Source organism: Zalophus californianus, chromosome 2, assembly GCF_009762305.2.
Source record: "Zalophus californianus isolate mZalCal1 chromosome 2, mZalCal1.pri.v2, whole genome shotgun sequence".
Taxonomy (NCBI): Eukaryota; Metazoa; Chordata; class Mammalia; order Carnivora; family Otariidae; genus Zalophus; species Zalophus californianus.
The window spans coordinates 153,947,728-153,974,625 of NC_045596.1; the positions used below are offsets into that span (position 1 = coordinate 153,947,728).

Below are 26,898 nucleotides of genomic sequence, written 5' to 3' on the forward strand. Positions count from 1 at the left end.
AGAGAAAGCTCTTTTTGGATGACAATCCCATGTGCAGGTCTGAGCATAAGCATGTTGACTCTTAGTCTTAGCAATAACTTGGGGAAAAAAGGAAGAACTCATCTTTTTTTTTTAAGATTTATTTATTTATTTTGAGAGAGAGATAGAGAGCGTGTGCACACATGTGCGAGTGAGAGTGCATGTGGGGGGGAGGGTCAGAGGGGGAAGGAGAAAATCTCAAACAGACTCCCCCCCCCGAGGAGGCTCCATCGAAGGGCTCCATCGAAGGACCCTGAGATTATGACCTGAGCCGAAGGCAGCCGCTAACTGAGTCACCTAGGTGCCCCAGGAAGAACTCATTTTTAAAATCATTTTACTGTCTTTTGTACCACAGTCACATTTAAGCTGGCAGAACCGCTTCCAGGACGGACGGGGCAGAGACCTGTCATGCAAGGAAAAGTGAAGGTTTTTATAAAGCTTGTGGAGAGAAGTGCCGCGGTCACACAAGGATGGCTGCAGCAGTCTCAGGGGACGGTGTCAGGGTGCGCGAGTGGGCAGCACGCTACAGGGTAGTTGGCCCACATGTGTTGCCCCAAGGCCACCGTAATCAGGGCAATCTCCCACGTTTCTCAAGGGCAATCTCCTCATGTGTCTGGGAAGCAGGTCACTTGTAACACAGATGTACATGGAGTGGGGTAATACTTGCGCAGAATAAATTCTACAAGTTCCCAGGCAGGTTCTACCAATCTCTTCTGTGACAAATCATTGCGGAATTATGATTCTGCAAAGGAAATCCCATAAATGGACACCCAAGAAAATTTTACAACCTGCGCAATTCCTAGACCAAAACAATAAAGAGCCACCCATACCGAACTTACGCACCTCGAGTTCAGATGCTCAGCCCGAGGGCTTCTGAACGCAGCTGAGCAGGAAAGACTATCTGAACAAAAGAGTTCTGTGCTTTTGTCCAGCCAGCAGATTAGCGGGCTCCCGTCCTCTCTCCAGCTACACTCCTCTGCGCCAAGTCCTGCTCAGATTTTTCCTGGAGAATCTTTTTCTTCTTCTGTATTTTCTTTAACCTGTAGAAGTCTCACTCCCTCGCATCCAGCTCTGTGATGATACAAGCAAGGGTGCGTCCAATCCGGGGAAGGATAACATGTTCAGTGGTATTTACACGCCTGTGGGTTATCTTAACAGCTTCATCCAAAGTAACAAAGGAAGTCTGCAGCGAAGCTACTCCTACTGCTTTGGCATTATTCCTCTTTAATTCAGAGGCATCGTCCCCACCTCTGGCTAAACCAGTCAGTTTGTAACTGTCAGTTCCTTCATGGTTATGTTCAAATACTGGCAAATATCACCTGCGGCATTATCCTCGCCGGAAACTCCACTTAGCCTTCACTTACACTGTAGATAACTGTGGTGCCCAAGTCCCCTCGGACTGTGAACGTGGCCTCGGCAAGTAAGGGCAGCTTCTCTCATCACATTTTGATCTCTGTTATTTTCTTCAGGGTCTGGCGAAATCAGGGAGTTAAGGCATCATATTGTTTCTTCGGGAGGTTTTGACCTGTCTTGCTCCTTTTAATGGAGCCTTTGCAATGGTCTGTGCCACCTGCCAGGGAGAGGTCTCACTTGGGTCTTTGCCCACATTCTGAAGGTGACTATTTGGCTCGGGTCCCCTGCAACAGTCTCAGCCACAGCGCCTTCCTCTGGGAGGAGGATGCTCGTTGTGCCCATTCTCTAATGTGTGTGTGTGTGTGTGTGTGTGTTCAGTTTTGATAGAAATGCTCCTGTTTTGTTAAGTTTGAAACCGGCTTCTGTTACTTGCAAACTCACAGGTAGTCTACTTTTGAATTCAACAGAAATAAAAGCTGACGTTTATTGAGCACATACTTTGCATCAGGCACTGTTCTAAGTGACTTACAGGTTGTAGTCCCCCAGATATGTGTTGTTTTTATAAACATCATATGTTGTTCTAAATATTAACCATCATTACAATTTAGTTTACAAATCCACTTAACAGCATAAATAAACAGGTTCAGCAATCCAACCTTGCCTAGATTTGAATTGGCTAAGTTTTATTTGTGTTTCGGTTGATTGAAAAAAATCTAAGCTGTTGGTGTCACAAGCGTTCATGAATCACGGGAGCCAGTCCTCAAGTGAGATAGCATGGCTCACGTTTTTAAAAATTACGTAGTATGCATGTTTTTATTTGTTTTAGGTAAATGTCTGACAGTATTCAATTCAATAAATTCTATAGAAGAGATCTCCCAAACTTCAGTCTCCCCCTAAAATAAAGGCAGAAAATAAAAGCTCATTTAAGACACACAGTTTTTAAACATTGCATTGGCATGAGGGCAGCAGCCTGCACGGGCAGTGACCAGATATTCTGAATTCTTGTGTGAGGCAAGGACCATTATTTCCTGAAGTTTGGAAAGCGACCAGAAGTTTGTTGAGGGTCCCCAAGGTGACTGTGCTGCTGGCCTTATAATAGAACTACATCTGTGACAGGCAGAGCCCCTTTGGGGCCTGGGCACTGTCCTCTGGTTCCCGGGGGGCTGTGAGCTTGAGTTATGGGTGAGTCGAGTCATTGAACAGGGACTGCCCTTACATGCCTGGCTTCTGGAAAATCAGTCCTTTATGCTGCAACTTCTTTCCACCCTTTGACATCGACAGGAAGATGTGGAGCCCCCTTTCCCACATCATAGTCATGTTTCCACCCTGGGAAGAGGTAGATGACTGGAGTCCCACAGGGTAGCCAGGCAGCAGGCGTGGATTCAGTGAATGGCCTCCCGCGCCCATTGCCACGGTGCACCCTGAGCTGTGGAAAGTGGCAGTCAGCAGAGCGACATCGCCGATCTGCTCCTCACGGGCCCTGTGTCCCTTTGACTAATGTCCAGCTGCTATATTTAGATGGACTGATCACAGGCAGCTGGCTCTCCCACAGCCGATGCAGCGGGCCCAGGGTTGGCCTCTGTTCACCCACCTTCCTCAGCGGAGCTCAAGACAGCTTTGGACATTGACGTGCAAGGAACGCTCAGTCCATCTCCTTCCCCTCCATCTGTTCCCTGGTGGCGACCCCACCCCTCTTCACCTCTGGGCTTTGACCTTGGTGATTGCTCTCCTCACTCTTTAACCTTTGGACTCAATGCTTGACACTTTTTCCTAAAATAACTGTATTTCTTTCTCTGTTCCTTTTCCCGTTCTCTGTTCCTATTTCTTTCGCTGTTCCACCGTACTGCCTTATGCCATCTTGGGGAAGCTCTGGGACTCTCCCATCTGGGTAAGGCTGGGCGGGCAGAGCTGTATGTGGCTCGCCTACTCTCCGTCTTCCCGATATTAGCCCCCACCAATTCAAATCTAGGTCTCACCACTTAATGGGAGGCTGTGTGCAAGTTACCTGGACCATTTGACTCTGTTTCTTGTATAAATGGGGTCTTGAGTCCCTTTCTCACAGGCTGTAGTGAGATTTACTGACTACACACACACACAGTCCTTCACTGTGTAATACTCAGATACTAGCTAAATAACTCTAGAAATAAGGCAGCTTTCTGTATTTCCCTTTCCCCCCACCTTGGTCTCTGCTCCCAGGTTGTGATGTCCTGTCCTCCTGCCTCAGGCCTCCTCCCGAATTGGTCAGTAAAAGGGACTCAGACAGAGTGCTCCCCTCCCCTGGTAGCAGAGAATCTCTCATTGGCTGCCATCACCATGGCAACTCACTGTCTCCTCCCCTTTCCCCCCTTCCCCCTTTTCCAGAGCAGCCGATTGTGGAGTTCCAGACTTCTCAGCGCTGGGAGGGAGGAGGAAAGAAAAGATGGGGGGGAGGGGAGAGAGGCTCCCTTGACTGCAAAGGCGGCCACGTGGTTCAGGTTCGCTTGGATTCCTGAGACCAGCCTGGCCCGCAGTGTGGCCTCTACTATCTCTGCGCATTCAGGCAACCATTTAGATATCCCTAGGCACTCCTGATTCCCTTTGAATTGGGCCAGCTTGGGACCTGAGGGTCCTGGGTTCGTGGCATGTGGCATGCATGATAGGCATGTTATTCCAACCGAAGAAGGGTTTTCGCACCACTGCCTTTGCAACGCTGCTGGGGGTTACACGACAGGACCAGTGGGAGCGAGCTTTGTGAACTCCAAAGGCTGTCAGGGGTCATTCATTATTCCGGTCACCCCCACCCCCACCCTGTGTGGTGGCCAGAGCGGGGCTACAAAATGGGTGCTTTCCTCTCCTTTCCTGATGAGCGGGGCGGGGGGGGGGGCGGTTGGAGTTGGAGATATAAGTCCACGTGGGGCCCCCAGAGAACAGCACAGGGCACTGGGCAGGGAGCCGCCAACCAGTGGGTCCCAGCTGTGTGGTCCGTGCCAGGGCCCGAGAACCTGCTTCCTCCCCCGAGACGCTTGCAGAGCGGATACACCACAGGGCTTCTACGTGCACAAATGGTGATGTGCACCTGCTCTTAGTGCTTGCGATTCAAAAATGATTTAAAAGCATGGCCTGAAGAAAGGTAACTTTTGTCTGTTCTTTGTCAGCAGGGCGGTGGTGGTAGAGGGTGGGGGGTCAGTGACATTGATGGTGGTAGAGCAGACCTGCCATAGAAAGGGTGAGGGGAGGACATCCTGACACCTGCTACAATGAAGATGAGCCTTGAGGATATGATGCGAAGTGAAGTAAGCCAGAAACAAAAGGACAAATACTATATGATCCTAAATACATGAGGTAATACATGAGGTAATGAATTTGCTACAAGAGGCAAATTCATTGGGACAAAAAGATTAGAGGTCACCAGGAGCGGGGGTGGGGGGGGAGGGGGAGAGGGAGAGGGGAGTTACTGTTTTACAGGGACAGGGTTTCAATTTGGGAAGAAGAAGGAGTTCTGGAGAATGCTGATGGCTGCACAAAATCGTGAATGTGCTTAATGCCATCGAAGTGTATACAGAGAAATGGGTAAAGTGGTAAGTTTGGTGTTTTGTGTATTTTACCACAGTAAAAGAAATCCACCCCCCTCCCCAGAGAAAGGAGGTGAGGTGAGGCAGGGTGCTGGGGCGCTGCCATGGGAGTGCGGGGCTGGAGAACACACTCAGTGAGGCTTTGATGGGAGAGGCATTTTAGAAAAGGGGTCTTGTTTGACCGGCTGCCTGGCCCTGCCACTTCCCGTGGACCGGCTGGCTGAGAAGGTGACATCAGGGGTTTCCTGCCCTCATTTCCTGAGGGAACTAGGGAAGCCACCATGTATGACCCGTCCCCTACCTGTCCCCTCCCCTCGGGGGTCCATCTGTTTTAGGAATCACCAGGGTAGTGATGCTCCTCAGCTTCAGTCATGCTCTTCTTCCCTCTGGACGGCCCAGGGAAGGTTGAGTGGCCTGTGAGGACCCATCAGCGCTAGTCAGTCAAGTTGCCACAGGAGAGGCGTGGCCAACATCGCAGCCAGGTGGCAAGGGGGAACCCCTGCTCTCCTGGGACCCATGGGCCACGCCCTCACGAGCTCCAAGGCCTGGGGTGTCTGCAGCCCCTCCTTGCCTTCTGAGTCACCGTTCAAACCCAGCAGCCCTTCCGACAGCAGCTGGAAACAGGCACCAAGCCCTCCGGAAGCTATTTTTGGGGTTCATCTGTTCTTTCTGATTTCTCCTCTAGATTCCATATTTTCCCACCCCCAGATCTGAAAGAGCTAAAGATTCTGGAATTCATTCACCATTCCCCCTCTCCAGGTGCTCTCCCTCGCTGGACAGCTCAGCTTGCAAGCGGTGCCTTCACCCCCACCTTCCTGTACCACTGCCCCCTTCTTTTCTGGATCCCCACCCTCACCCTCTGGCCCCCAGCTCTGCAGGCGGCATGGAGAGCAGGCTATTTGTCTGACATCATCCTCCACTCCCCGGCCTGCTAAGAGTTACTCACTCAGGCAATCCCTGCTCCGCCAGAGGAGGCTGTCCAATTGCCAAGCAACCCACTGCTGGCCAATCACAGAGCTCAGAGGTGATGTCATGGCCAGAGCGAGCAGCGGTGCTGATGTGGGGAGAAGCCCAGGGTACCACTAATTGAGGGAGTGAGGAAGGGAGCAGCTCGCCTCGAACGGGACCGCAGGTAAGTAGGAATGAAATGCAAATTATTTGAGGCTTTTCAGACAAAAGAGAAAAAAAATCAGCAGCGGCAGGGAGGAGAAGTGAGGGGTCTGGTACCATTTGTGTCGCCTTTTGGTGTCACTGGATCAATTAAACTTTGTCAAATCCTGGGGGAAACGGGGTGATGTGAAAAGAATGGGGCTATCCCAAGGGGTGAGGACGGGATAGAGGCAGTCCTTCTATTCCAGAGCTCAGGAGAGAGAGAGGCAGGCGGGAATTGCCAGGGTTTCTTTCAGGTCGGATATCCACGGTGAGTTTTTTCTGCATAAAAATGTTCTGTTGCTCAGGCAGAATGGTTTTGTTCAAAGTCTGGCTTCGCCTGAGCTGGCTCTGATGCCCAGACCCGTTTCAAGCTAGCAGCTGCCCTGGGTTTTACCTTTCCTTTCTCGACCACAGTTTTCCTTGGCTCCTTTCCTTTCTCCTCTGTCTGCACTGGGTTACTTTTTGCTCCTGGTTCTGAGGCTACAATGAGATCACCACCTCTTCCTCGCCCCGCCCCGCCCCTCCCTGGGGTCAACCTGCTCCTACCTGGGCAGGGCCAGTGGGCTGTCAGGCTGCAAACTGCGGGAAGCCACAACTGCCACGCCCTGGTCCCCGCGGGTGGCCGAGCCGGCCCCTCCTCGCTCAGCCCACTGCCCTCGCCAGGAGTTTAGGGATTGCTCTCTTCTCATCCAGGGGGCCACCACCGGGGATTTGCTGTCCAGTGGCCAGTTCTGTCCCCACGTGGTGGTGCTGTCTTTGTCTCATTCCTCCCAGGAAGACACAGTCAGGTGTGGAGGAGTCCCATTGTCCTGAAAAAAAAAAAAGGCAGGTCCCCTGAACCCCTTGGGGGGGGTCAGAAATATTGAGGCAGCCCAGGTCAGAACCCCCTGGGCAAGGATACCCCTGTGTCTCAAGACCAAGAGAACACATTGGGAGGGGATGGCCAGCGGTGGCCTGCTGGAGTTCTGCGGGGTGGGTGACAGGTTGAGAAGGAATGTGGGAGAATCTGTCTCTACTGAGGCTGAGGCCCCCTCTAGGGGGAGGAAACCTCTCCCAAAGGCAGGGTGCCAGGGGGAATGAGATCATCCATCAGATGAGGAGATAATCATAGTGCTGGAGCGAGAGGTGAGGAGGCAGAGAGGCAAGGTCTGATTAGCAGCTCCACCGAACGAAGCTAGAGCCTCCAGAGACCCTACCTTGTCCTCTAGGGCCAGCCAGCACCCTCTCCTCAGCTTGCTCTGAGCCTCCACCTTGCTGCTAGGAACTGTGCTTGCACCCTCCTTGAAACCCACTCATCACCAGTGCCAGAGCACCTGTCAGCAGGTCCCAGCCCTTCTGGGATCCCCAGCTCCACCCAGGCCGCTCCTGGAACAGGTTTGGAGTGGACAAGGATCCTTAACTGCTAGATGGATCCACCAAGAGCATTGTAGGGAGTGAGCTCCCCATCACCGAGGGCATTCAAGCAGATGTTGGCTGACTACTTGCAGGGTGGCTGTAGAGATTTCTGCATTGTGTTGGAGACTGGGTCTTGGTTAGTGTTTTTCAAACTGCAGATTGAGATCCAATAGTGTATTGTGAAATCCAATTAGTGGGTTGTAACTGGTATTTTTTTCAAATAAAATGGGATAAAATAGAGTAGAAAAAAAGTCAAAACACAGCCCATATAGTGGAGTGAATGTTTCCTCTACCTTTTTTTAGTTATGTATTTTCTGTTATATAAATATTTATAAATCTAATGTTTATATTTATAAACATATTTTAGAAATATTATTACATGTATAAATAAATACAATATATTTATGTTTATATTTCAGTTACATGTACATTTGTGTGTATGTATGTAGACGTATCAGTGACTATACATATGTGTGTATGTCAGTATTATGACATGTACATACTGGATCATGATACAAAATGCAGTTCTTTATTGTTGGTCCTAGTAAGAAAAAAAACACTGGCTAAGTGACCCTTATGACCTTTTCTAAGACTGTAAACCTGTGGATAACTCTTACTAGACTATGAACTTCTTTTTAAAAATTTTTAATTTTTAATTGTGGTAAAATACACATAACATGAAATTTACCATTTTAACCATTTTATAGTGCACAGTTCAGTGCTTTAGCTATATTCACATTGTTGGGCAACCATCACCACCATCCATCCCCAGAACTTTTTTCATCTCTCCAAACTGAAACTCTGTCCCTGTTGAACACTAACTCTCCATTCCCTCTCCCTCCAGCCCCTGGCAACCCCCATTCTATTTTCTGTCTCTGTGAATTTGACTACTCTAGATACCTTATATAAGTGAAATCATATAGCCTTTGTCTTTTTATGACTGGCTTCTTTCACTTAGCATAATGTCCTCAAGATTCATCCATATCATAGACTATGAACTTCTTTCAAAGAGAACTGTCGTGTTCAGACACATCCCAATGACCACGCACAATATAGGTGTCCAAAATCCAAGTACTGTGTTAAGTGGAAAACTGTGTCTCTTTAGGGGGATATTGTGTTCTAAAGGACCTATCAAAAATTGAGAAGCCTGGTCTAATATTGTTCTTCCTGAGCAGAGAGTTGAACAGACATACTACTGGCTGGTGGGGTGGTGAGAGTGTCTTGCATTTTTTTTCTTAATATTTAGATTTCATTTTGGCTCAATAAAAGAAATCCCAGGGCCAAGCAAGTTTGGCTGCCTTCTCTCAACCGACTAGGTCATTTAAACCACATTTGCCCTATGGGACGTTAAGTGTGCTGACAGATAAGACTTAAAGTAGAGCAATAAAGATTGATAAACTGAGTTCCAGAGAGTAAGGTGTGACAGGAAAGAAGGCCGAGAAGGAAGGTGAGAGAAAGGTAAGTCCAGAAGGACAGAGTGTCCGCATTAAACCAATAGTATGAAGAACGGGAAAATTCAGATCTTTTGTGCTGTTGATTTTAAATAATTGGGTGTGTTCAAAACCAATATCATAATCCAGAAGGGCTTAATTTTTCCTGAACCCTTAAGATCCTTTCTCCAGACCCCCTTGATATCTTTATATTATTTCTCACTTAACTGGAGACTATCATTTGGAGATACAGAATTCCCAGAGATTTTGAAATCATCGGTAGATAGAAATGAGACATTTATTTGGGGAGGAGGCTAGAAATTTGGGAGAAAATTATAAAACATTCAAAATGTGATTTTTATAATGCTCTGTAGAGAAACAAACTCTATTCCCCCCCCCCTTTTTATTGGCTTGGCTAATAAACACTCATCATGTATAATTTAATTTGCTTATTAAGTTAGAATTTGCTATATTTAGAGATGTGATAGTCTGGAAAAAGATTATTTTTTCTGTTTTTCTTTGAGGAAGAGTATAGAAAAAAAACCTCTTCTGATATTTTAAAAAGCATTTTGCAGGTTTTTACATTTTTATTTCCACTAGGAAGACAGGAAAATACACAGATAGAGGTCCACTACCCCGGCTTTCCCACACACACCTACGCTTCTGCGTTCCCTCCCCAGCTCTCACTGGTCTTTTTTATGCATTCAAACTGATCTTTGCTGTGTGTCCATTCCCTTAGGGTCCTTCTGTCAGAGGTAGGTGGTAGCAGGCAAGAGGACGGAACAGATTGGAAGGGGTAGGGCTCTGGGGTGATTGGCCTAATTTAGGCAGAGCACGGGCAACCCAGGAGTTCAGAGAACAAACCAGGGACTGTGAATCCAGAGAAGGGAGCCGAGTGCAGACTGTAGGGTGAAGACCCAGCTGGCGAGGGGGTGAAGCAGAGTGCAGAGTTCCAGTGGATCGTTTGGGGGTCAGTGCCCAGAAATGCGAGCCAGGGAGAAAGCAAAGTTGAAACCAAGATTGAGGAAACAGGTGGATAGACTCCGTTAGCTGATAATGCTAACACAACTTACCTGACTATTGATCCTGGGACAGGTGTCTCTGTCTTCTTCATCTGCCATCAAACAGATATGTAAGGACTCAGTAAGTATTCCATGAACCCTGCCTGAGAAATATATTACCCCAAAAGTGGTCTGTCTAGCTAACCAAAAGTGTTTTTTTTTTTTATCAAATTAAAGAACTCAGGTACAGAGTAGATATGGTATTGATAATGGTGACAAAGAAAATACTAGAATTTAGATTGTTTGTCTAATTATTTTTCTTTATTGGGGGGGCAGAAGGAGAGGGAGAGAAAGAATCTTCAGCAGGCTCCATGCCCAGCGCAGAGCCTGACGGAGGTCTTGATCTCACAACCCTGAGATCACAATCTGAGCTGAAATCAAGAGTCAGATGCTGAACCAATTGAGCCACCTGGGGGCATTGAGTTTTTGTCTAATTATAATCAACATATTTATGGAGCTGAATACAAATGTCAAATATCTTAAGGCGAAGGAATATGTCTACTAAATTCATCATTGGGTTACTTCCTAACACCTTCCTAGCGTTATGCATTGACTAGATTCTAAATAAATATTTGTTGAAAGAGTAATTTAAGAAAGAAATCAATAATAGTAATCCAGAACTGAAAATACAGATCACTATGACAAAATCAGAAGATTTGTGGTGAAAGGAAATAAAAGCATGCAAAATCTCTCATCTTTCACAAAGAAAACCATTTGCTACTATTTTCTTCTTAATGTAATAAAACATAGATATAAATGAGTTTTAACTTGGAGATTAAAACCAGATGTAAAACTTGCAAAGCACTGGGGAAGAATGAAAGAATAAAGAAAACAAGAATAATATTGTAAAAGATGAGAATCTCCCTTGGTCGTAGCTAAATGTGGGTTGGGAATCTGGCTCTGCTCCTCCAACTTAATCTTGGGAAAGGCACTGACCGTCTTGGGTCCTCTGTCTCTTCATCTGAAAAGGGTGGGAAATGGAGATGCCAGAGATCACCACGGCTCCTCCCATCTACGGGCAGAGAGCTTGACCCGTGGAAATGCCTATAGATCTATTGCTTGTTCTCTGCTGATGTGAAAGTGATTTAATTTATTATACTTGGTAGGGCATTTGTATGCGTTTGAACAGGACTTTCTGAGGCAAAGCCTGTTGTTAGAGAGAACTCAGTGGTGAGAACTTTAAGCCCTGGGGCTGCCCATGGTTTGGAGGCAGATGTGGGGCAGGCGAGGCTTCGTGCGCCCTTCATCCACATGCCCTAGGCAATCATCTATCCTACTTATATTTACACTTGGCCTTGGATATGAGAAAGTACCGTGGAACTTTGAAGGCGTGAGTTCAAATCCCATCTTTGTCATTTTCTGCTTGTATGACTTTGGGCAAATCAAGTCACTTGCCTGAACTGATCATCAGTAGAATGGGTATAATAGAACCTATTTTATAGGATTTGGAGAGAATGCAGTGATAAAATATATATGCCTGATTTACAACTATCTAGAAATAATGGACATTAGGAAGAAAAAAAAAAAAACTAGAAGGAAATGCCAACAGCGAAAAGTAGCAAGATGACAGGGATTTCTTTTCTTTTCTCTGTCACATAGGTGTTCTGAAATAGGATGTTAATATGTTTGCAATTAAAACATTACATATAAAATGTATTTGTGCCTGGTAAACTGTAAAGCACTCCAAAATATTGCTACTTGGTGTGACTAGGACTCAGATTAGTAGGGCTTCCAAGTATTCTGAGTCCAGGATCTCCCATGGTACCAGGGTCGCAATGCCTTGCACTCCATCCAGCGACCCTGAATGCAGGTCCATGCCCTGGAATTTTGCTTCTAATATGTTGATTCTTCTGTACGTATTGAATGGAAAATAGAAGCAGCCCAGAAAGTGCCACCACTGTAGATTGTTTGGGACTGTCATTTTTCTAGACTTAATTTTCCTTCTTTGGCTGGCCTCCCAACGTAGCTGTTAAAATGGGGAGGGGATCCTTAGACTCTTGTGCTTGCCAACAGGTTATTCCTCTTTATTTCCTAGAAACACAACCAAAGCGGCATTCCTAAGCCCGTTAGGTGCTATCTGGGAGTTGCTTCTGACCACGGCTCTCACCATCTCTTCTTTGTGAAGCCATTAGAAGCAACCTAGGCGGGGGTGGTGATTAGACAAGCGCTAGCTCCCAAAAGCCGGCTAATCACACACTGTGGCGCTTTGCCCAGTCACCCTCTGTGGGTCTCACTGGTCCAGTCTTGGCCTGTGCTCTAGTATCTGCTCCTTCTCCCTTTATAACATGGTCCATGCTACTGCTGGAGAATTGCTGTGGGCCCACACGGCATCTGCAAAACTTTCAGAGGCTCCAAATTCTCACCCTGGGGACCTGTTTCACATTTTCATCACCCCAAACCCCTGCAGTTATTTTAGGACCCAGCTGAGGGCTTGGCACTGAATTATATAGTCAATAAATATCGTGGAAAGAACCACATTCAAGAAAAAATAATTTATCTCCTTTTTTTTTTTTTAAACCCAGATAAGACATATAGCTTTCAGTCAAAGTCTTCTAATCAGCACAAAATAACCTGTGGGTTATTTACTATGCAGAGATAGGATTCCATGACATTTAGGTAGGTTGTACCGCTGATTTCAGGCACATACATCACTTCAACAGGACTAGTAATTGGCACAGACCTAAAGAGCCACCTCCCTCTTCTGCCCATGGTTAGAAGTCCCGGATCACCGTGTCCTTGCCCTGATTCCACACCAGTCTATCCTCTCTGAACACCCTCACCAGGGACCACTCTAGTCAAGCCACTTGCATGTGCATTAGATTCTTACTCTTCAAAAATAGTCCACATAGTATTTGACACATCCCGAAAGCCTTATCTGGGCATTCTTTGCAGTGACAAATAAAACACTGGCTCCCTTGGGGAGTGTGGGCAGTCAGAGGTGCCTCAGGAGATCAAGGGTGTGTCTAACAAATGGTCAAGATGCCACAGCATCAGAGAACTGGGTGCTCATCTCTATTGGCTCCTGGTCATTGACTGCATTACAGAAAGCCTGGGAGCATGGAGCACCATTTCTGGTCACTTTAAATCTCCATCTTTTCATGCTACTCCCACACGTGGCCCCCGCGTGGGTTTTCCCCCTCATGTCCTAGTGTGTGGGAGGAGGGAAGGGCTCAGTATGAAGGGCAAGGGCACTGGAATTCAAAGGTTTGGATGCTGGTCCCAACTCAGCCAGTGTGACCTCAAGATCTCTGATCCCTGGGGAGGAGCATATTGGCACTCTGGGAGGGACAGTTGTTGGTTGTGTGGGATGGATATGTGCAGTTCAGAGTGTTTAGTTTATCCAGCTGTTGCCCACTAAAGGCCTGGAGCACCTCTAGTCTAGTGACCATCAGAGAGCCCCACGTATATTCCTGGGAGTGAGGCTGTCCTAGTTGAAACCCTCAGGCTAGTGATCAGAAAATCACTCCACTCCATTGCTGACATTCTGACGTTCGAGGGGAAAACTGGGCACTCTGACCTCTCCACTTTAGACATCTTTCCCCCACAGTGCCACACGAGATCCCCCTTCAGTCAACAGCCTTAATTTCTAGACCTTCTCTTTCAGCCACCCCGTCTGCCAATCAACACATACTCATTCTGTGTCTTGTCTCTTTATGGCCTGGGTCTCTTCTCGGTTGGGTTATTGCTAACTAATTATTTCTACCAATTCGGTTAATGGTTCAATCTATCAACAAAAATGTGTGATCACTTGCTTTTCTATACATAGACTCTTAGGTGCTGGAGCTGGAGTAAATGTATAGATCGGTTTGCAAACAGAGAAACAGTATTGGGTGGGATGCAAACAGTTGAGGCTGTTACTTGTTCTAGGCGGGTCCTCATCGCTTTGTGCCTAGTCCTGGCTTCCAAACTTCCTCTCCTAATCTTTTCCCCAAGCTGTTGCTGCCAGAAGAATCTTTTTGCCTGAGTAGCAGCTAATGAACATCCCAGCTCTGCTCTTACTACCTGTAGGCTTTTGTGTCATTAACCTCTCTCTGCTGAGCTTCAAGTTCCCTCTTACAAATAACCTCAGAGAAATAATTGAAATAATGCTTGTGAACTTTCTGGTACCAAGCAGGTGTTCAAGATGTGGTAGCTATTCTTTTTGCTATTATCATCAGCATCCCCATTTCCCCTCTCCCCTCTTAGTCCAAAGATGTCAGTGCCTTCCTACTGAATAGAATATAAAGTACAAATGCTTTCCCTAGTCTGCAGGTCCCTCATCTTCCTATTGCTATTCTACCAATTGGTCCCAATGAGTCCTGCATGCAGCCCAGTGGGCCTTCTCTGTTCCCCAATAAATCCAGTCCGCACGCCTACACACCATCAAGTTCCAAAGCCATGGCAGTGATAGAGACACCTGCAGAATCTGATTTGCCTAAGAAGCCCAGCACCCTCTGACCTTTGCCATCTGAAACTTGAGTCCTCTCACCACCTGCTATGCGAGATCAATAATGGCCACAGGGGCTGGGATGCCCAGGGAGGCCCTGCCTCTTGACCAGCAGCCTGCACCCCCATTAAAAGTGCTGGGGAGTGAGTGCTGGGCAAGAGTCAGGAAGCCACTGTTGTGGGCTCTGCTTCTGTGGCTCTTGGCTGAGTGGGTGTAACTCATCTACCTTGAGTTGGGGACCACTTCGATCTTTGCTATGGCTGGATATAGTCATTGTCCTGGTCTTCCCTAGTGCTGCCAAGGCCTGGGACTGGCCTCTGCCATAACAGACCATGCAAAGAACCTCTGTGAGGGCCAGAGGTTTGTCTCAGCACAGAGTTTTGCTTTATGATGCTCTGATGTGTAACGTTTTGGGGATAGAATTTCCCCCAGTGGGCCTGGCTCATGTCTACTCTGGCCTCTGTTGTCTCTTAATTTTCATCTTGCCTCCCTGAATTCCTGGCATTTTGTCCTCTGTGACCTTGAGCAATAACATCCCTTAATGCCCTTCTCTGGCAGATGCAGGACAGGCTTGGTGGCCCCACTGCATTGCAGGTATTTTACTGTGGCCTGACAATGTAACCCAAGCTAACCCAAGCCACCAAGTCATTTAATAGATTTCACAGTGTTGTGAGAAGCTTGTAGGGACCAAGCCTAGAGACTAAGTCTGGTTTGTGTGCCTTTAGATTGACTGGAGATGCCCAGGAGAATGATCTGAGCTGTTGGTGCTCTAAGATGGGGGGAGCGGAGGCCTCAGAGCTGTTCTAAAGGGCCTCCAGGCCATGGGTTAGCATAACTAGATCTTCCAAGTGGTGTGCATCCAATCTGGGTCTAACCCACCAGACAACCTGGAGTCCTCATGTAGCCAGGCTGGGGAGTGCTGGGGAGGTGGGTATGATTGGCCCCATTCAACTCTGATGCTCCATGTTAATTAGGGGCAAAGTCAGGCCCCCTGCTCTAGCAGCCACCCCCCAATGGCTTAGGACCCCTCTTCACTGCTTGGCCTTCTTGAAGAGTCTATGCCCTCCCTCCTGCCCCCTTCTATCTTTTCTCAGAATGTCCCACAGGCAGCAACATCTTTTGGGTCTTGAATGCAATAGAAATGATGTGACTATGGCAAAAGGATTTATTGTACCCATAAGTACAAGGAACAAGTCAATTACCTTAAGGAACAAGTCAACTGTGTATAAGCACTAGTAGCTGAGATAAGGTGGAAGAATCACAAGTTTGAACCCTGGCTCCGTCTCTTACTGCGTGTATTAGTTTCCTGCAGCTGCTGTAACAAATGACCACACACTTAGTGGCTCAAAACAACACAAATTAATTCTCTCCCAGTTCTGGTGTCCAGAAGTCCAAGATCAAGGTGTCAGTAGGGTCACAGTGTCCCAAAGACTTTAGGGGAGAAAATTTTCATGCCTCTTCCAGCTTCTGGTGGCTCCAGGTGCTCCTCCGCTTGTGTCTGCATCAGTCCAATCTCTGCCTCCCTCTTCAGATGGCCTCTCCTCTCTGTCTGTCTCCTCTCTGTGTGTCCCTTATAAAGACTCTTGTCGTTATATTTGATGACACCCAGATAATACAGAATGATATGACCCTGAGGTCCTTAAGTTAATTAAATCTGCAGAGACCCTTTCCAAATAAAGTCACATCCCCGAGTTATAGGAGTTAGCATGAGGACATATCTTATTGGGGGACACGTTCAATCCACTACACTGGATGGCCCTGGAAATGTCACTTACCCTCTCTGAGCCTCAATTTCCACATCTATAAAATGGGGACAACAATCCTTACATCATAAGGTTATTATGAAAATGAAAATGAAAGTATCTGACATATAATAGATGCTCTATAAATACACATTTTTGATTATGTAGACTCCAGCCCTGTGAAACAGAGAGCTCTCAGTTACTAATCCCTTGGCCAGGCATACCTCTGCCCATCTCTGGAGTGTCTCCTGTTCCATGCCCTAGTATTCCTTCTCAGTCTCTCTGACCTATGTTCTCTACCGGGTTCCTTGTGCTCCTACAACTCCTAGCACAGTATCTTCCATAGAAGTATAGAAAGCACCTATTCATGTCTTTAATTAAACCATATCTACAGGCCAGACTGGCATTTCTTGAGTCCCCAGAACCATGGAGGAACTAGCATCCAGTCTCTCCCCTGGCCACAAAGGAAGAACTTAAAAGTGAGAAGACCTGGATCAAAGAACCAGCTCTACCATTAAGAAGCTGCGTGACCTTAGCTAAGAGTCTTAAGTTCTCTGAGCCCCAAGTTCTTTATCTGAAAGTGAGGCTGTCAGCCCAGCCTCACGTGAAGATTAATAGGGATAGGACAGGAGTTGTAATCTGTGCTCCGTGAGTGGTGGGCCTTAATTATCATGCCCAACTCGGCTGAGGGGCACAGTCCTTCATTCCAGGTACCTACCCCTACAGAAAAAGTCCAGCTCAGTTCCCCTTCTTTCTCAGAGTGTCCTTCTCTGCCTCACTTCACTTACTTGGACCCCCTGCTTTAGATCCATTACCTAGGTTAAGTCTAATGCTACTCCCTCTCCTGGCAAGGGCTTGCTCATCCAGCCAGTCACCTCATCAATCAGCCTGGTTATGAGCCAAAATTGTGTGGAATGGAGCCTCGTGACCAGGGATGTCACATCCAGGCCCTGTTCAGGGACCCACTGGTACTGTCAGGACCAGCTTGACTCTGAGGAAAGAGGCCCATTGTGCTGCACAGCGAGGAGGGTGGTGCATGGCAGGGGCCTCTGACTCCAGAGAACACAAAGACGCTTCAGGGAAGAGAGCACTTTAAGGCCAGTTGACCTGGCTTTAAATCTCTGCTTTTATAACTCTCTAACCTCATGACCCCGAGTAAGCCACATAAACCCTCTGAGCCTCTGTTTCCTCATCTACAAATGGAGATTACAGTCCTTAATTGCAGAGCTGGTGAGGACCAGGGCAGTGACTCTGAAGCAGGTGTGTGGGTGGTGGCTACCCTGATGGAAGAGGCAGAGGAAAAGAAACTCACATTTATTAAGTATCTCCTTTTTGCTGGATGCTGTACATATGCTTTTCTTATTGAATTTGTGAAACTTGGTGCAGAATTAAGATGGAGAAAGCAAATTGGGCATGTGAGTGACAGCTAGTAAGTGAGATCAAGTCTGAGTTTGATTCCACATTGGTCTGATTCTAAAGCTGAGCCCCCTGCTCCCATTGGCTCCCCTGCCCATTCACAGCTAATACAGACCCCAGTTGCCAGAGGGAAGACACCTCATTAAGGAAGGAAAGAGGCTCTACATCAGTCTCAGAGCCCTTTGCTTTGTGAGATGCAGGCAGTAAAACTGTTGGCTCACACCACCCTCTGCTGGCACAGTGACCACTGAGGGTGACTGTATTAGTTGGCATTCTCCAGAGAAACAGAACCAACAGGATGCATCGAGAAAGAGATTTATTCTGATGGATTAGCTCATGCGGTTATGGAGGCTGAGAAATCCCACAATCAGTCACCTGCAAGCTCGAGACCCAGGAAAGCTGGTGGCGTAATTTCCATCTCTGCACCAACCACATTATGATGACGTTATTCTATAATAATGTTTGTCTCTCTCATAGTCTAGGTTATGTTAAATGAGGTCAAGGAGTGTTTAAGACAAGAGGTTCTTGGTGGGTAGTGACTGAGGGGCCATCTGGAGTAGTATTTTGACATCCTTTGTCCAATTCCCTCTGATCTCATATCAGAACGGGCTGGGCAGGGGGGTCTGGGATGGGAATAGGGAGAAATTCAGGACACAGAGTTATTTTTTGAAAGCCTCCCAAGTGATTCTGACTTAGGATTTGTCTCTCACCCTAACCTTTGCTTTGGGCCAGCCATTAAGCTGCACAGGGAGACAAATGAACACCTCTTGACACATATAGTTTTGGGAAATTCATGTCTGATACTCAGGGGGCTTGAGACTAGAAAGCTAATTATGAAACTATCATTTGTGCATGGAAACTGAACTTGATTATGGTGGTGTTGAACAGGGGGTCTATGTTTGGGAAAGGGAGAGTGGGTGTGTAGAGTTCCTGGAGGTGGGAGCAGACCAGGTGCTTCCTGGGATTCCCTCCCCAGTTGTATAAAGACCTTTCTTATGGGAATAACCTGTCAGTGGTAAAATACTCTCTTTCTCAGATTTGTGACAGCATCCTGAGCTGGTGACAGACCTACTTTGTGACTTTCAGCCGGATCCAGCCCCCACATTCCAGAAAACATGACCCTCGCTGGTATGTACAAAAACTGTTTATGTGATGGGGCACCACAGCATAAAATAGTTCTGTGCACACATATATGTACTTACATAAGCATAGAGAAGGATAAAAGACTGACAGGAAGTACACCTAAGGGTTAAAAGAAGTTATCTCTAGATGATGGGTGGGATCACCATTGAGCTTTTCCTCCTTTTTACTCCTCTGTGTGTGTTTTTAAAAAGTTTTTACAATGCACATATATTATTTTACACTTAATTATGTTTTCAATTTGTAAAAGGAAACAAAGAGGAGAGTGCCTGAGCACTGTGCTGGGTTTAGTTGAGAACAGAGAGAACTTGAACATAGTGGAGCTTAAAACAAGGGGCCCTGGCCCCAGAGTGGTGGGGGTACAGGCAGGAGCACATGCCAGGGCCAGGGCAGAGGTGGGCTGAACTTCACTGTATCAGCTCTAACCTGTGACTTCTTGGTTTTCAAATCCTCCCCTGACACAAAGAGGCTAGACGGTGGTGGGGGTATTCCTCCAGCCCTCATGGACACCAGCACCTCTGGCTTTGACCACTGCACTGGGAAGGTCAGAGAAGACTCACATCCTGACCCTGCCACTCAGTGAGTGTCAAGACTAGAGGGATGGTGGTGAGCCTCTTTACCTTTCAGAGAAGCACTGCTGAATGCTTTGAGTAAAATGGAGTGTGGATTTCCTGCATCGTGGAGCAAAGTAAATGAAATATTCTGGCAAGCGTGAAGAAATAGAGAGCTAGGTCTAGGGTGCCAGGCTGGGGCAAAGGCACTAGTGCTTGTGGTCTTTACCTGAAGGCACTTTGCATTCAGTACTAGGAAGGGAAACAATGTACTGAGGAGAAGATGGGATCATCTGGGTGCTCTGGAAGGCTCAGGTTCTAATAAGATGGACAGAAGTGGATCTAATCACACACAGGAATCCCAAACCAGGCTGCTCAGGGCAAAAGGGGCTGGATCCTCAGCCAAGGGGTGGGTCTGGGTGGTTTAGGTGCCTCTGTGGAGCCTGGTCACCCCTCGCTGCTCAAGCACCCAAACTCTCACAAAGGCTGACTTCTGAGTCTAGTAGGGGGTCACCATGTTGTCCTGTTGGTGTTTCTGCAGCCTACAAAGAAAAGATGAAGGAGCTTCCACTGGTGTCCTTGTTCTGCTCCTGTTTTCTGGCGGATCCCCTGAATAAATCATCCTATAAATATGAAGGTAAGTGAGGGCCACCATTGGGAGAGGAACTTGTGGAGGGTTCCTGGGCTTGTATCCATGAATACCACACTCCTGTCCCAATTTCATGAAACTCTCCTCCCCATATCATGTTCCTCTTTCCTAGAGCCAGTAAAATCACCACAGCTTATTCTGAGGGTCTAAGCACCATGTGAAGCCTGGTGTGGGGCTGCAGCTGAGGGACTAGACAGCAGTTGAAAATCTGAATCAGACCCTCTGCTGAGCGATCTTGATCTTAGCTTTTCTTCATTCATTTAACAAATGGATGTTGTGGAAGATACAGAGGTGAAGCAGACAGAGATTCTGCCCTTGGAGAGCACTAGAATAGAAGACAAGATGCAGTAGAAATCACTAGATTCCACGGTTGACAGGCCTCCTCTGTGAATGGTGGAGAATGCTCTGAGAGTCCAGAGGTAGAGAGAGGACTTCCACCTGCAGTCACCCAATGAGGGGGCTATGCTGACTGGGACCTGTGACAGGGTCCCAGGACACTGGCAGGGAGCACTGAATGGCCACGTTCTGCTCAGGGAGGGGTGGGGAACAGGTCACCTCTTAATTTCCCAGGGATTAAAAGGAAGGGACAGTTTTGTTCTGGAAATGAGAGATGAGAGTGCTTGGGTTACCTGAGATTGTTTTTTCTGTCTAGGCTGGTGTGGGAGACAGTGTAGGAGGAAAGATCAAAGCCAGCGGAAAGACAGTGCTGACTGGAGAGAAAGAAGAGAGCAGGGTAGGAGGGAGCAGGGGAGAGGTGGCAACAGGCTGAGCCATCAGATTGGTAGTGGGATGAGGAGTGAATGGGTGGTGGGTGGTGGGCAAATGCACCACTGTTGGCCACCACTCAGGACAATTTGAGCAAGAGCTCACGTATGGGAGGAGCCTTGTGGCAGAAGCAAAAGCATTTGCTACAGCCATTATTAGAAACCACGAATCCTGGGACCTCTACTCTTGGAGCCTGAGCCCTTGCTGTGGCTACCAACTCCTTCAGCCCCACTGGAGCCCGTTGACCCTATTAGGTGCCAGGTTCAGGACCAACCCAGAACCCTGGTCATTGATTTGCCTTGGGGACCCCAGATTTCCCATATATGTATGCATGTATGCATGCTTTTGGGGTGCCAATCTAGTCCACAGGGGGTGAGCAGCCTGTTTCCTGCTCTCTGCAGCAGACACAGTGGACCTGAACTGGTGTGTAATTTCTGACATGGAAGTCATCGAGCTGAACAAATGTACCTCGGGCCAGTCCTTTGAAGTCATCCTGAAGCCACCCTCCTTTGATGGGGTTCCTGAGTTCAATGCCTCCCTACCCAGGCGGCGAGACCCATCACTGGAAGAGATCCAGAAGAAACTAGAAGCAGCTGAGGAGCGAAGGAAGGTACGTGCTGTCCTTTCTTTCTTCCAACTCAGCATGACAGGAGGGAGTTGGAGAAGATAAGAGGTGGCTCTGAGCTGAGGTCAAGTCACCACCAACCTACAAATATTTAGGTAGCCCCTCCCATGTTCAAGGCAGATAATGAGGTACCATTGAGGGAAACAAGGAAGTAAAGATCCCTGGTCTCTAGGAGCTTACAGTTTGGTTAGCGGTATCGGATAAGGCATTGCATTACACATGTCCAAGAGGTGGCCTAGTATGCACACTAACAGGAGGAAGACATTGACAAACACTAAGGATTTATGGAAAGGCTAGACAATCAAGGAAAGGGCTCCTTAACTGGGGGAAGGAGAAGGTCATGGTATGGTATACTTCCACACTTTGTGTGCCCTCTGTGCTTCCTATTGATTCTGATGGCCCAAATCTGGTGCCATCTTTATGTAAGCTTTCATCTTTGAAGCAGAAAATAATCTTCTTCTCCTTTGGATTCTTATAGCATTTCCTCTCTACCTCTTAAGGCATATGTCACATGCTAGTCTGGATTAGAGTTATATATATCTTACTTCTATGAGACTTTTTTCTTTCCCAAGTTGCTAGCATAGTGCTTGACACATGGTACAGGTATATAGTCATCTAGTATTTATGAATGAATGAAGGAAGGAGGGAATGAATGAAGGCAACGAGAAAAAAAGAACTGAGGGAATGGTGGGGGAATCCAGAAAGTGTCCTTGCTTCCTGCCAATGGGCCAGGGACCAGGTTCAGGGAGGCTGCGTTCTGGGCATAGAGCTCTTAAGTTATGGGGAAAACACACCATGGCAGGCTCACTTTCAAGGGCCTCTTTTTCCCTTTGTGCTGCCTTAGTATCAGGAAGCTGAGCTCCTAAAGCACCTGGCAGAGAAACGAGAACACGAGCGGGAGGTGATCCAAAAAGCCATTGAGGAAAACAACAATTTCATCAAGATGGCTAAGGAAAAACTGGCTCAGAAGATGGAATCCAATAAGGAGAACCGGGAGGCCCACCTTGCCGCCATGTTGGAACGGCTGCAAGAGAAGGTAAGTGTTCTTGGTGAAAGAAGAGACTCCTGGAACACTCTCTTCCTTCCATGGCAAGTATAAAGGACTTACATATTATTTCAGGTAGCAAACAGCCTCAGGTAGGAAAGGGGGTATTTCTGTTAGGCTGGATCCTTACAGAGTTGCAAGGGATGTTTTGGGAAGTCATTGGCAAGAAACGAGCTGAGCTTTAGAATTCCTTGAGGGATATAATGCGCAGCTACACAATTGAAATTTCTCATTGTCTTAGGAAGATTAGACCTCTTATCTTCTAGAGAAAGCCTGCCTAATGCAAAAGAGTAAGGATGAACAAGCAGTTGTACATTCCTGGTTCATCCTTGAATGGACTGATTCGATTTAATGAAAGGTGATGACTTGGGCTCTTGGCTCTAAGCCAAGGGCATGAGAAGCTGAGTTGACCATTGAGCAGGAAACATGATTCTCTACAAACCTATGATATGGACTGAGTGAGTCACAGGTCTTTCCAATATTCTGCCCTTTGTCAATAAACCAAATGGTGTCACCTATATAAGAGAAACGTGAGAGACTGGGATTGGTCCCACGTGTCAGCAGAATAACAGCCCGTTCTGCTGAGAACACGTTGGCCTCATTTCCTGAGTCTCAAGCCTGCCCCAGTTTCTCCTGCAGCTCCTGGGAGAGCTCCAGCTCTGTGTTTTATTTCCAGGAGCCGCCTGCTGCGCGGTGACTCCCGGGACCCGATCGGTGGCCTCGTCCCATGGTGAGCAGCGTGGTCCCCACTCCTTCCTGCCCATCCGCCTAGAGTCTCAGGCCCTTGGCAACAGCTACTAGAAAGATTGGTTTCTTTACAGGGGATCTGAATGTTGCATAGGCCCTGCAACTAGCCAGCATGTGGCAGCCCTTCCGCTCTCACACTCCACCCTTCTAGGGGCAGTAAGACCTCCACCAAGTATCAGATGGGAGGGAAGTGATCTGGGTCTCATTTCAGTCTTCCCTAGTTATCGAGGGATGGCTAGGAACAAATTCTTGCAGGAGAAAAAAAAATCTGGGATTGCCGTAAAATGGGGGCATGGGCTCTCAGGCCAAACCCAAAAGAAATAATTGGGGCTAGAGCCACGATATGGTATTTAAAAAATGGCAAAAACACTTTTACTTCTTCCTACTCCTATCCTCACAACAAATCCATAAGGTAAGCAGAACAGTGTTATCCCTATTTAATCAATGGGGAAACCATGTCAGAGAAGGTCAAATAACTTGGCCAGGGTCACACAGCCACTAAGCAGTGCAGCTGGGACCAGAACACAATTCTCTGGCTATGTAAGTCCAGGGGACTCTTTCAACCCGTTTCAGGGGGACTAGCCCACAGTCATCCTATTGGCCTTTTGCCAGAGAGGGGACCATTGGAGACCAAAGAAAGAGAGCCCGGAAATCTAGGGTTCTGCCCAGAGAGCTCACGTAGAGGTCAATTCCAAGGGGAAGGGATTGAGAAGCCCCTCCCCCTCCCCTGGAGTAATAGCTATGGAGGTGGAGTAAGACTCAAAGAAGCAAGATGTCAGAGTCGGAATCTGAGTGGGCATCACTCCTTTGGGATTGATTGACTCCTTTGGACCCTCAGCCACTGATGAATGTGGGAGATGGAATAAGAGACAGGTGTGTGGCTTCTGCCCTGCTCCAAGCCAGTGCTTTCTGTGTTGGTAGCTGCATGGGTCACGGACCATCCGCATCAGATTTACCTGGTGTAAAGATTAAAACTACAGATCCTTGGGACCCTAATGATCTACTGTCATGGCATGCCTGAGGACCCAGGAGTATAACAAATTCCCTAGGTCATGCTGATACATAGCAAGGTTTAGAACCATTGCCCTAGATACACCACTACCCACACTTTCCCCAGGGCCATGGAAAGTTCTAGGGCTTTCTCAGGGATGGATTCATAGTTTAAGGTATATCCTGGGCTCCTGGACTGCCTCAGTAGGCCTACTCCAGTCTGACTTTTGATATCTGGATATGATACTATCTGGATGATTGCCAGGGTCTGGCAGAGACAATATTTATGGAGCACCTGCCATGTGCAAAGTGCCATAGGAGGAACTGGGAAATAAAAAGAAGAAAAAGATGTGCTCCCTGCCTCCAAGAAAGTGAGGACCCAGACAGATGCACAATGAACAGGGATGTAAGGCAGACCATAATGTGCCCTAGAGGTGAACACTAAAATCACAGAATTCTAGAGGTAAAAACAGCTTCCGGTTTAGGGCCCTCTCTTTAAAAACCAGGGAGCCGAGGAGGCCTGATTGATGAAGCAGTTAGTCGAGGTCACACAGCTGATGGGTCTTTGAAGTCAGATCCCATCTTTTGGCTTGATTAACACTGTCCGACAAAGAGGGTTCTCATACACCAGTTGTCAGTGAGTCCACTTTTTGGATTTGGGTGACATTTCCAAAAATTCTTCAGTCAATTTATACTTAAGAGCCCTCATCTTTCACCAAGGGGCTGAAGAAAACAACTTGCACTGAGGGGATGGACAGAAATGAAAGCAGCGGTCACGTTGCAAGTGTGTGCAGGGGACATTTGTAATGGGGCCTGTCTGTTCTACCTGCTCCTCCGGCATAGCTACACTGAGCTGCTCCCTGCATTAAGTCAAGCAATGCACTCAGTGCAAGCCCAGGATGGCCAGGTGAAGGAGGGGGAAGCTGGTGGGCTGTGGGGTCGCTGTGAGGTGGGTCCCCCATGGGAGGTTGGCCCCAGTCAATGAACTCCCTGGGGCCACACCAGTCGGCTTGCTCACCTGCCTCCTACCAGTCTCACCTGCCACCTTCTGCCCCTTCTCAGGGCATCTTTGCAGACCTTTCTCTTCATTTCCTGCAGCAGCAATTCTTTACTTTGGGTTCTCTTGCCCCTTGGCTTCCCTTTTATCCCCGGGGAAGCCCGTGTGACCTCCCCTTTTCGCTCCCTTCCTTCTCAGGACAAGCACGCGGAGGAGGTGCGGAAAAACAAGGAGCTGAAGGAAGAGGCCTCCAGGTAAAGCCCAGAGGCCAAAGAAGTTTCCAGAACAGCCGGACAGCTCCAGCAGCTCCGCAGTTCCCGAGGCAGCCTCGTCCGCCATGGGCTGCTCTCCCAGCACTGGGGTTTGGGGGGAGGGGGGTGGCCAGGGGTGTTTCCTCTGCTTTTGGTGTTTGTATATGTAAAGAATTGACCAGTGAAGCCATCCTATTTGTTTCCGGGGAACAATGATGGGGTGGGAGAGGGTAGAGAAGGAGAGAATTTGGGAAAGGAGGTAGAGAAGGACTCGTGGACATTGCAACCCTACCCACCGCAGACTCAGGTCAAGTCCTTGGCTTTTCTTCACAGTGAACGTCCAGGCACCGTGTTGAGGGAAGCTGCAAATGGGGCAGGAGAAGTACCAAGTGAAGGGTGGAGTCCTGGGTGAGGCAGTGGCTGCAGGGCATGGCAGGAGAAGCCCAGGGAGAGGGTGGGGGGCCTGGAGGTATTGCTTCCGCCCTGCAACAGGTGGGATGAGGTCTGAATGTGTGTGTATTAACCATTATCTTTTGATCATCATGACCAATGAAATATTTACTCCAGGTCTCCCGTTCTTTATTTCCTGAATTTGTCCTTTGAGTGATGGTAGTGATTCAAGAATATTGAGTGATTCAAGATTCTTGAGTGATTCAAGAATATTCTTGAATTTGGTTTCTACCCATTAGGTGGCAGATGCCCCTTTTGTTCCTTAGTTGGACTATCAGAGCATCTGAGAGGTGCTGGGTGAGGTGGGTTAAACATGCTAGCCTTTGGCATAATTGAAAAGTTTGCTTTTGCTTTTCTTCTTTTTCTTTCTTTCTTTTGTAAACCCCCTTTGTGGGTTGTCCACTATTGGATTGAGTTCACTGAATTGATGAGGAAAGAAATTCCATCTTGCCTTCTGTGGATTGACATTCTGATGGTCCCCCACATGCATAGTAAGAAGGAAGTTCTCCTCACTTTGGGAGTGTGGGATTCTAGGTGGTTACAAAAGTGAGCGAGGAAATAAAATGTGTGTTAGTAGAATGCAGAGAGATCCTTTCAGACCCAGCAGTCACCTTATCCAAAACACTAAACCATGACTGGGAAAGGAGTCTCCTTCTTCTTCTCCCCTGCAGACAGAGCCACAGCCTGCAGGGTTCCCACCCTGCCCCACACACTGTGTAGCTTTTACAGCTTCATAAATAAACCTTTTGGTATTGCCCCCACCCCAACTCACTAGTGGTACCAATTTGGCTTCTTCATTTTAAGATAGGATAACAGGAGGCATCACTGATGATGATGATGAGCAGCAGGAGGAGGAAGGTAATGGCAGTTAACACTTAGGCAGCACTTGCTAGATGTCTGGCAATTTTCTGGGTATATATCTATGTCTATGTCTATCACTTAATCCTCACAACAACCCTACCCAGTAGGTACTCTTATCCCATTTTGCAGACAAGGAAACTGAGGTATTGAAAGGTTAAGTAACTTGCTCAGGGCCACACAGATAATAAGTAGGTGAATAGGGACTTGAATTCTGGCCATTTGCTCCCAGAGTCCAAGCCCTTAGCCACAGACCTGTGCTGTTTCTCACCACTTCCAAACTAGA

At 47.6% G+C, this 26,898-nt stretch overlaps 1 protein-coding gene and 1 pseudogene across 4 annotated transcripts; one reads left to right on the forward strand and one right to left on the reverse strand.

Annotated features, from left to right (window-relative positions):
* Positions 1-915: 915 nt before the first annotated feature.
* On the reverse strand, positions 916-3,385 carry LOC113925424 (annotated as a pseudogene).
* A 2,551-nt stretch (positions 3,386-5,936) lies between these two features.
* On the forward strand, positions 5,937-25,865 carry STMN4 (stathmin 4). 4 transcript variants are annotated; one of them, XM_027600645.1, is made up of 8 exons: positions 5,937-6,054; positions 18,581-18,672; positions 19,777-19,872; positions 20,537-20,617; positions 21,051-21,259; positions 22,119-22,310; positions 22,996-23,049; positions 25,252-25,388. In XM_027600645.1, exons 2-7 carry the CDS (start codon positions 18,660-18,662, stop codon positions 23,014-23,016), a joined length of 612 nt encoding a protein of 203 aa, XP_027456446.1. In that variant the 5' UTR covers positions 5,937-6,054; positions 18,581-18,659; the 3' UTR covers positions 23,017-23,049; positions 25,252-25,388. The 4 variants fall into 4 exon arrangements, with proteins under 4 accessions (XP_027456446.1, XP_027456445.1, XP_027456448.1 ...); XM_027600644.1 differs by lacking the exon at positions 22,996-23,049 and having other exon boundaries at positions 5,940-6,054; positions 25,252-25,865; XM_027600647.1 differs by lacking the exon at positions 20,537-20,617 and having other exon boundaries at positions 5,940-6,054; positions 25,252-25,414.
* The last annotated feature ends 1,033 nt before the right edge of the window (positions 25,866-26,898 follow it).

Coding starts and splice junctions, on each gene's coding strand:
- STMN4 (XM_027600644.1), top strand. Junction 19,873..20,536: donor ATCATCCTATAAATATGAAG/GTAAGTGAGGGC, acceptor TTTTCTGTCTAG/GCTGGTGTGGGAGACAGTGT. Junction 22,311..25,251: donor TGGAACGGCTGCAAGAGAAG/GTAAGTGTTCTT, acceptor CTTCCTTCTCAG/GACAAGCACGCGGAGGAGGT.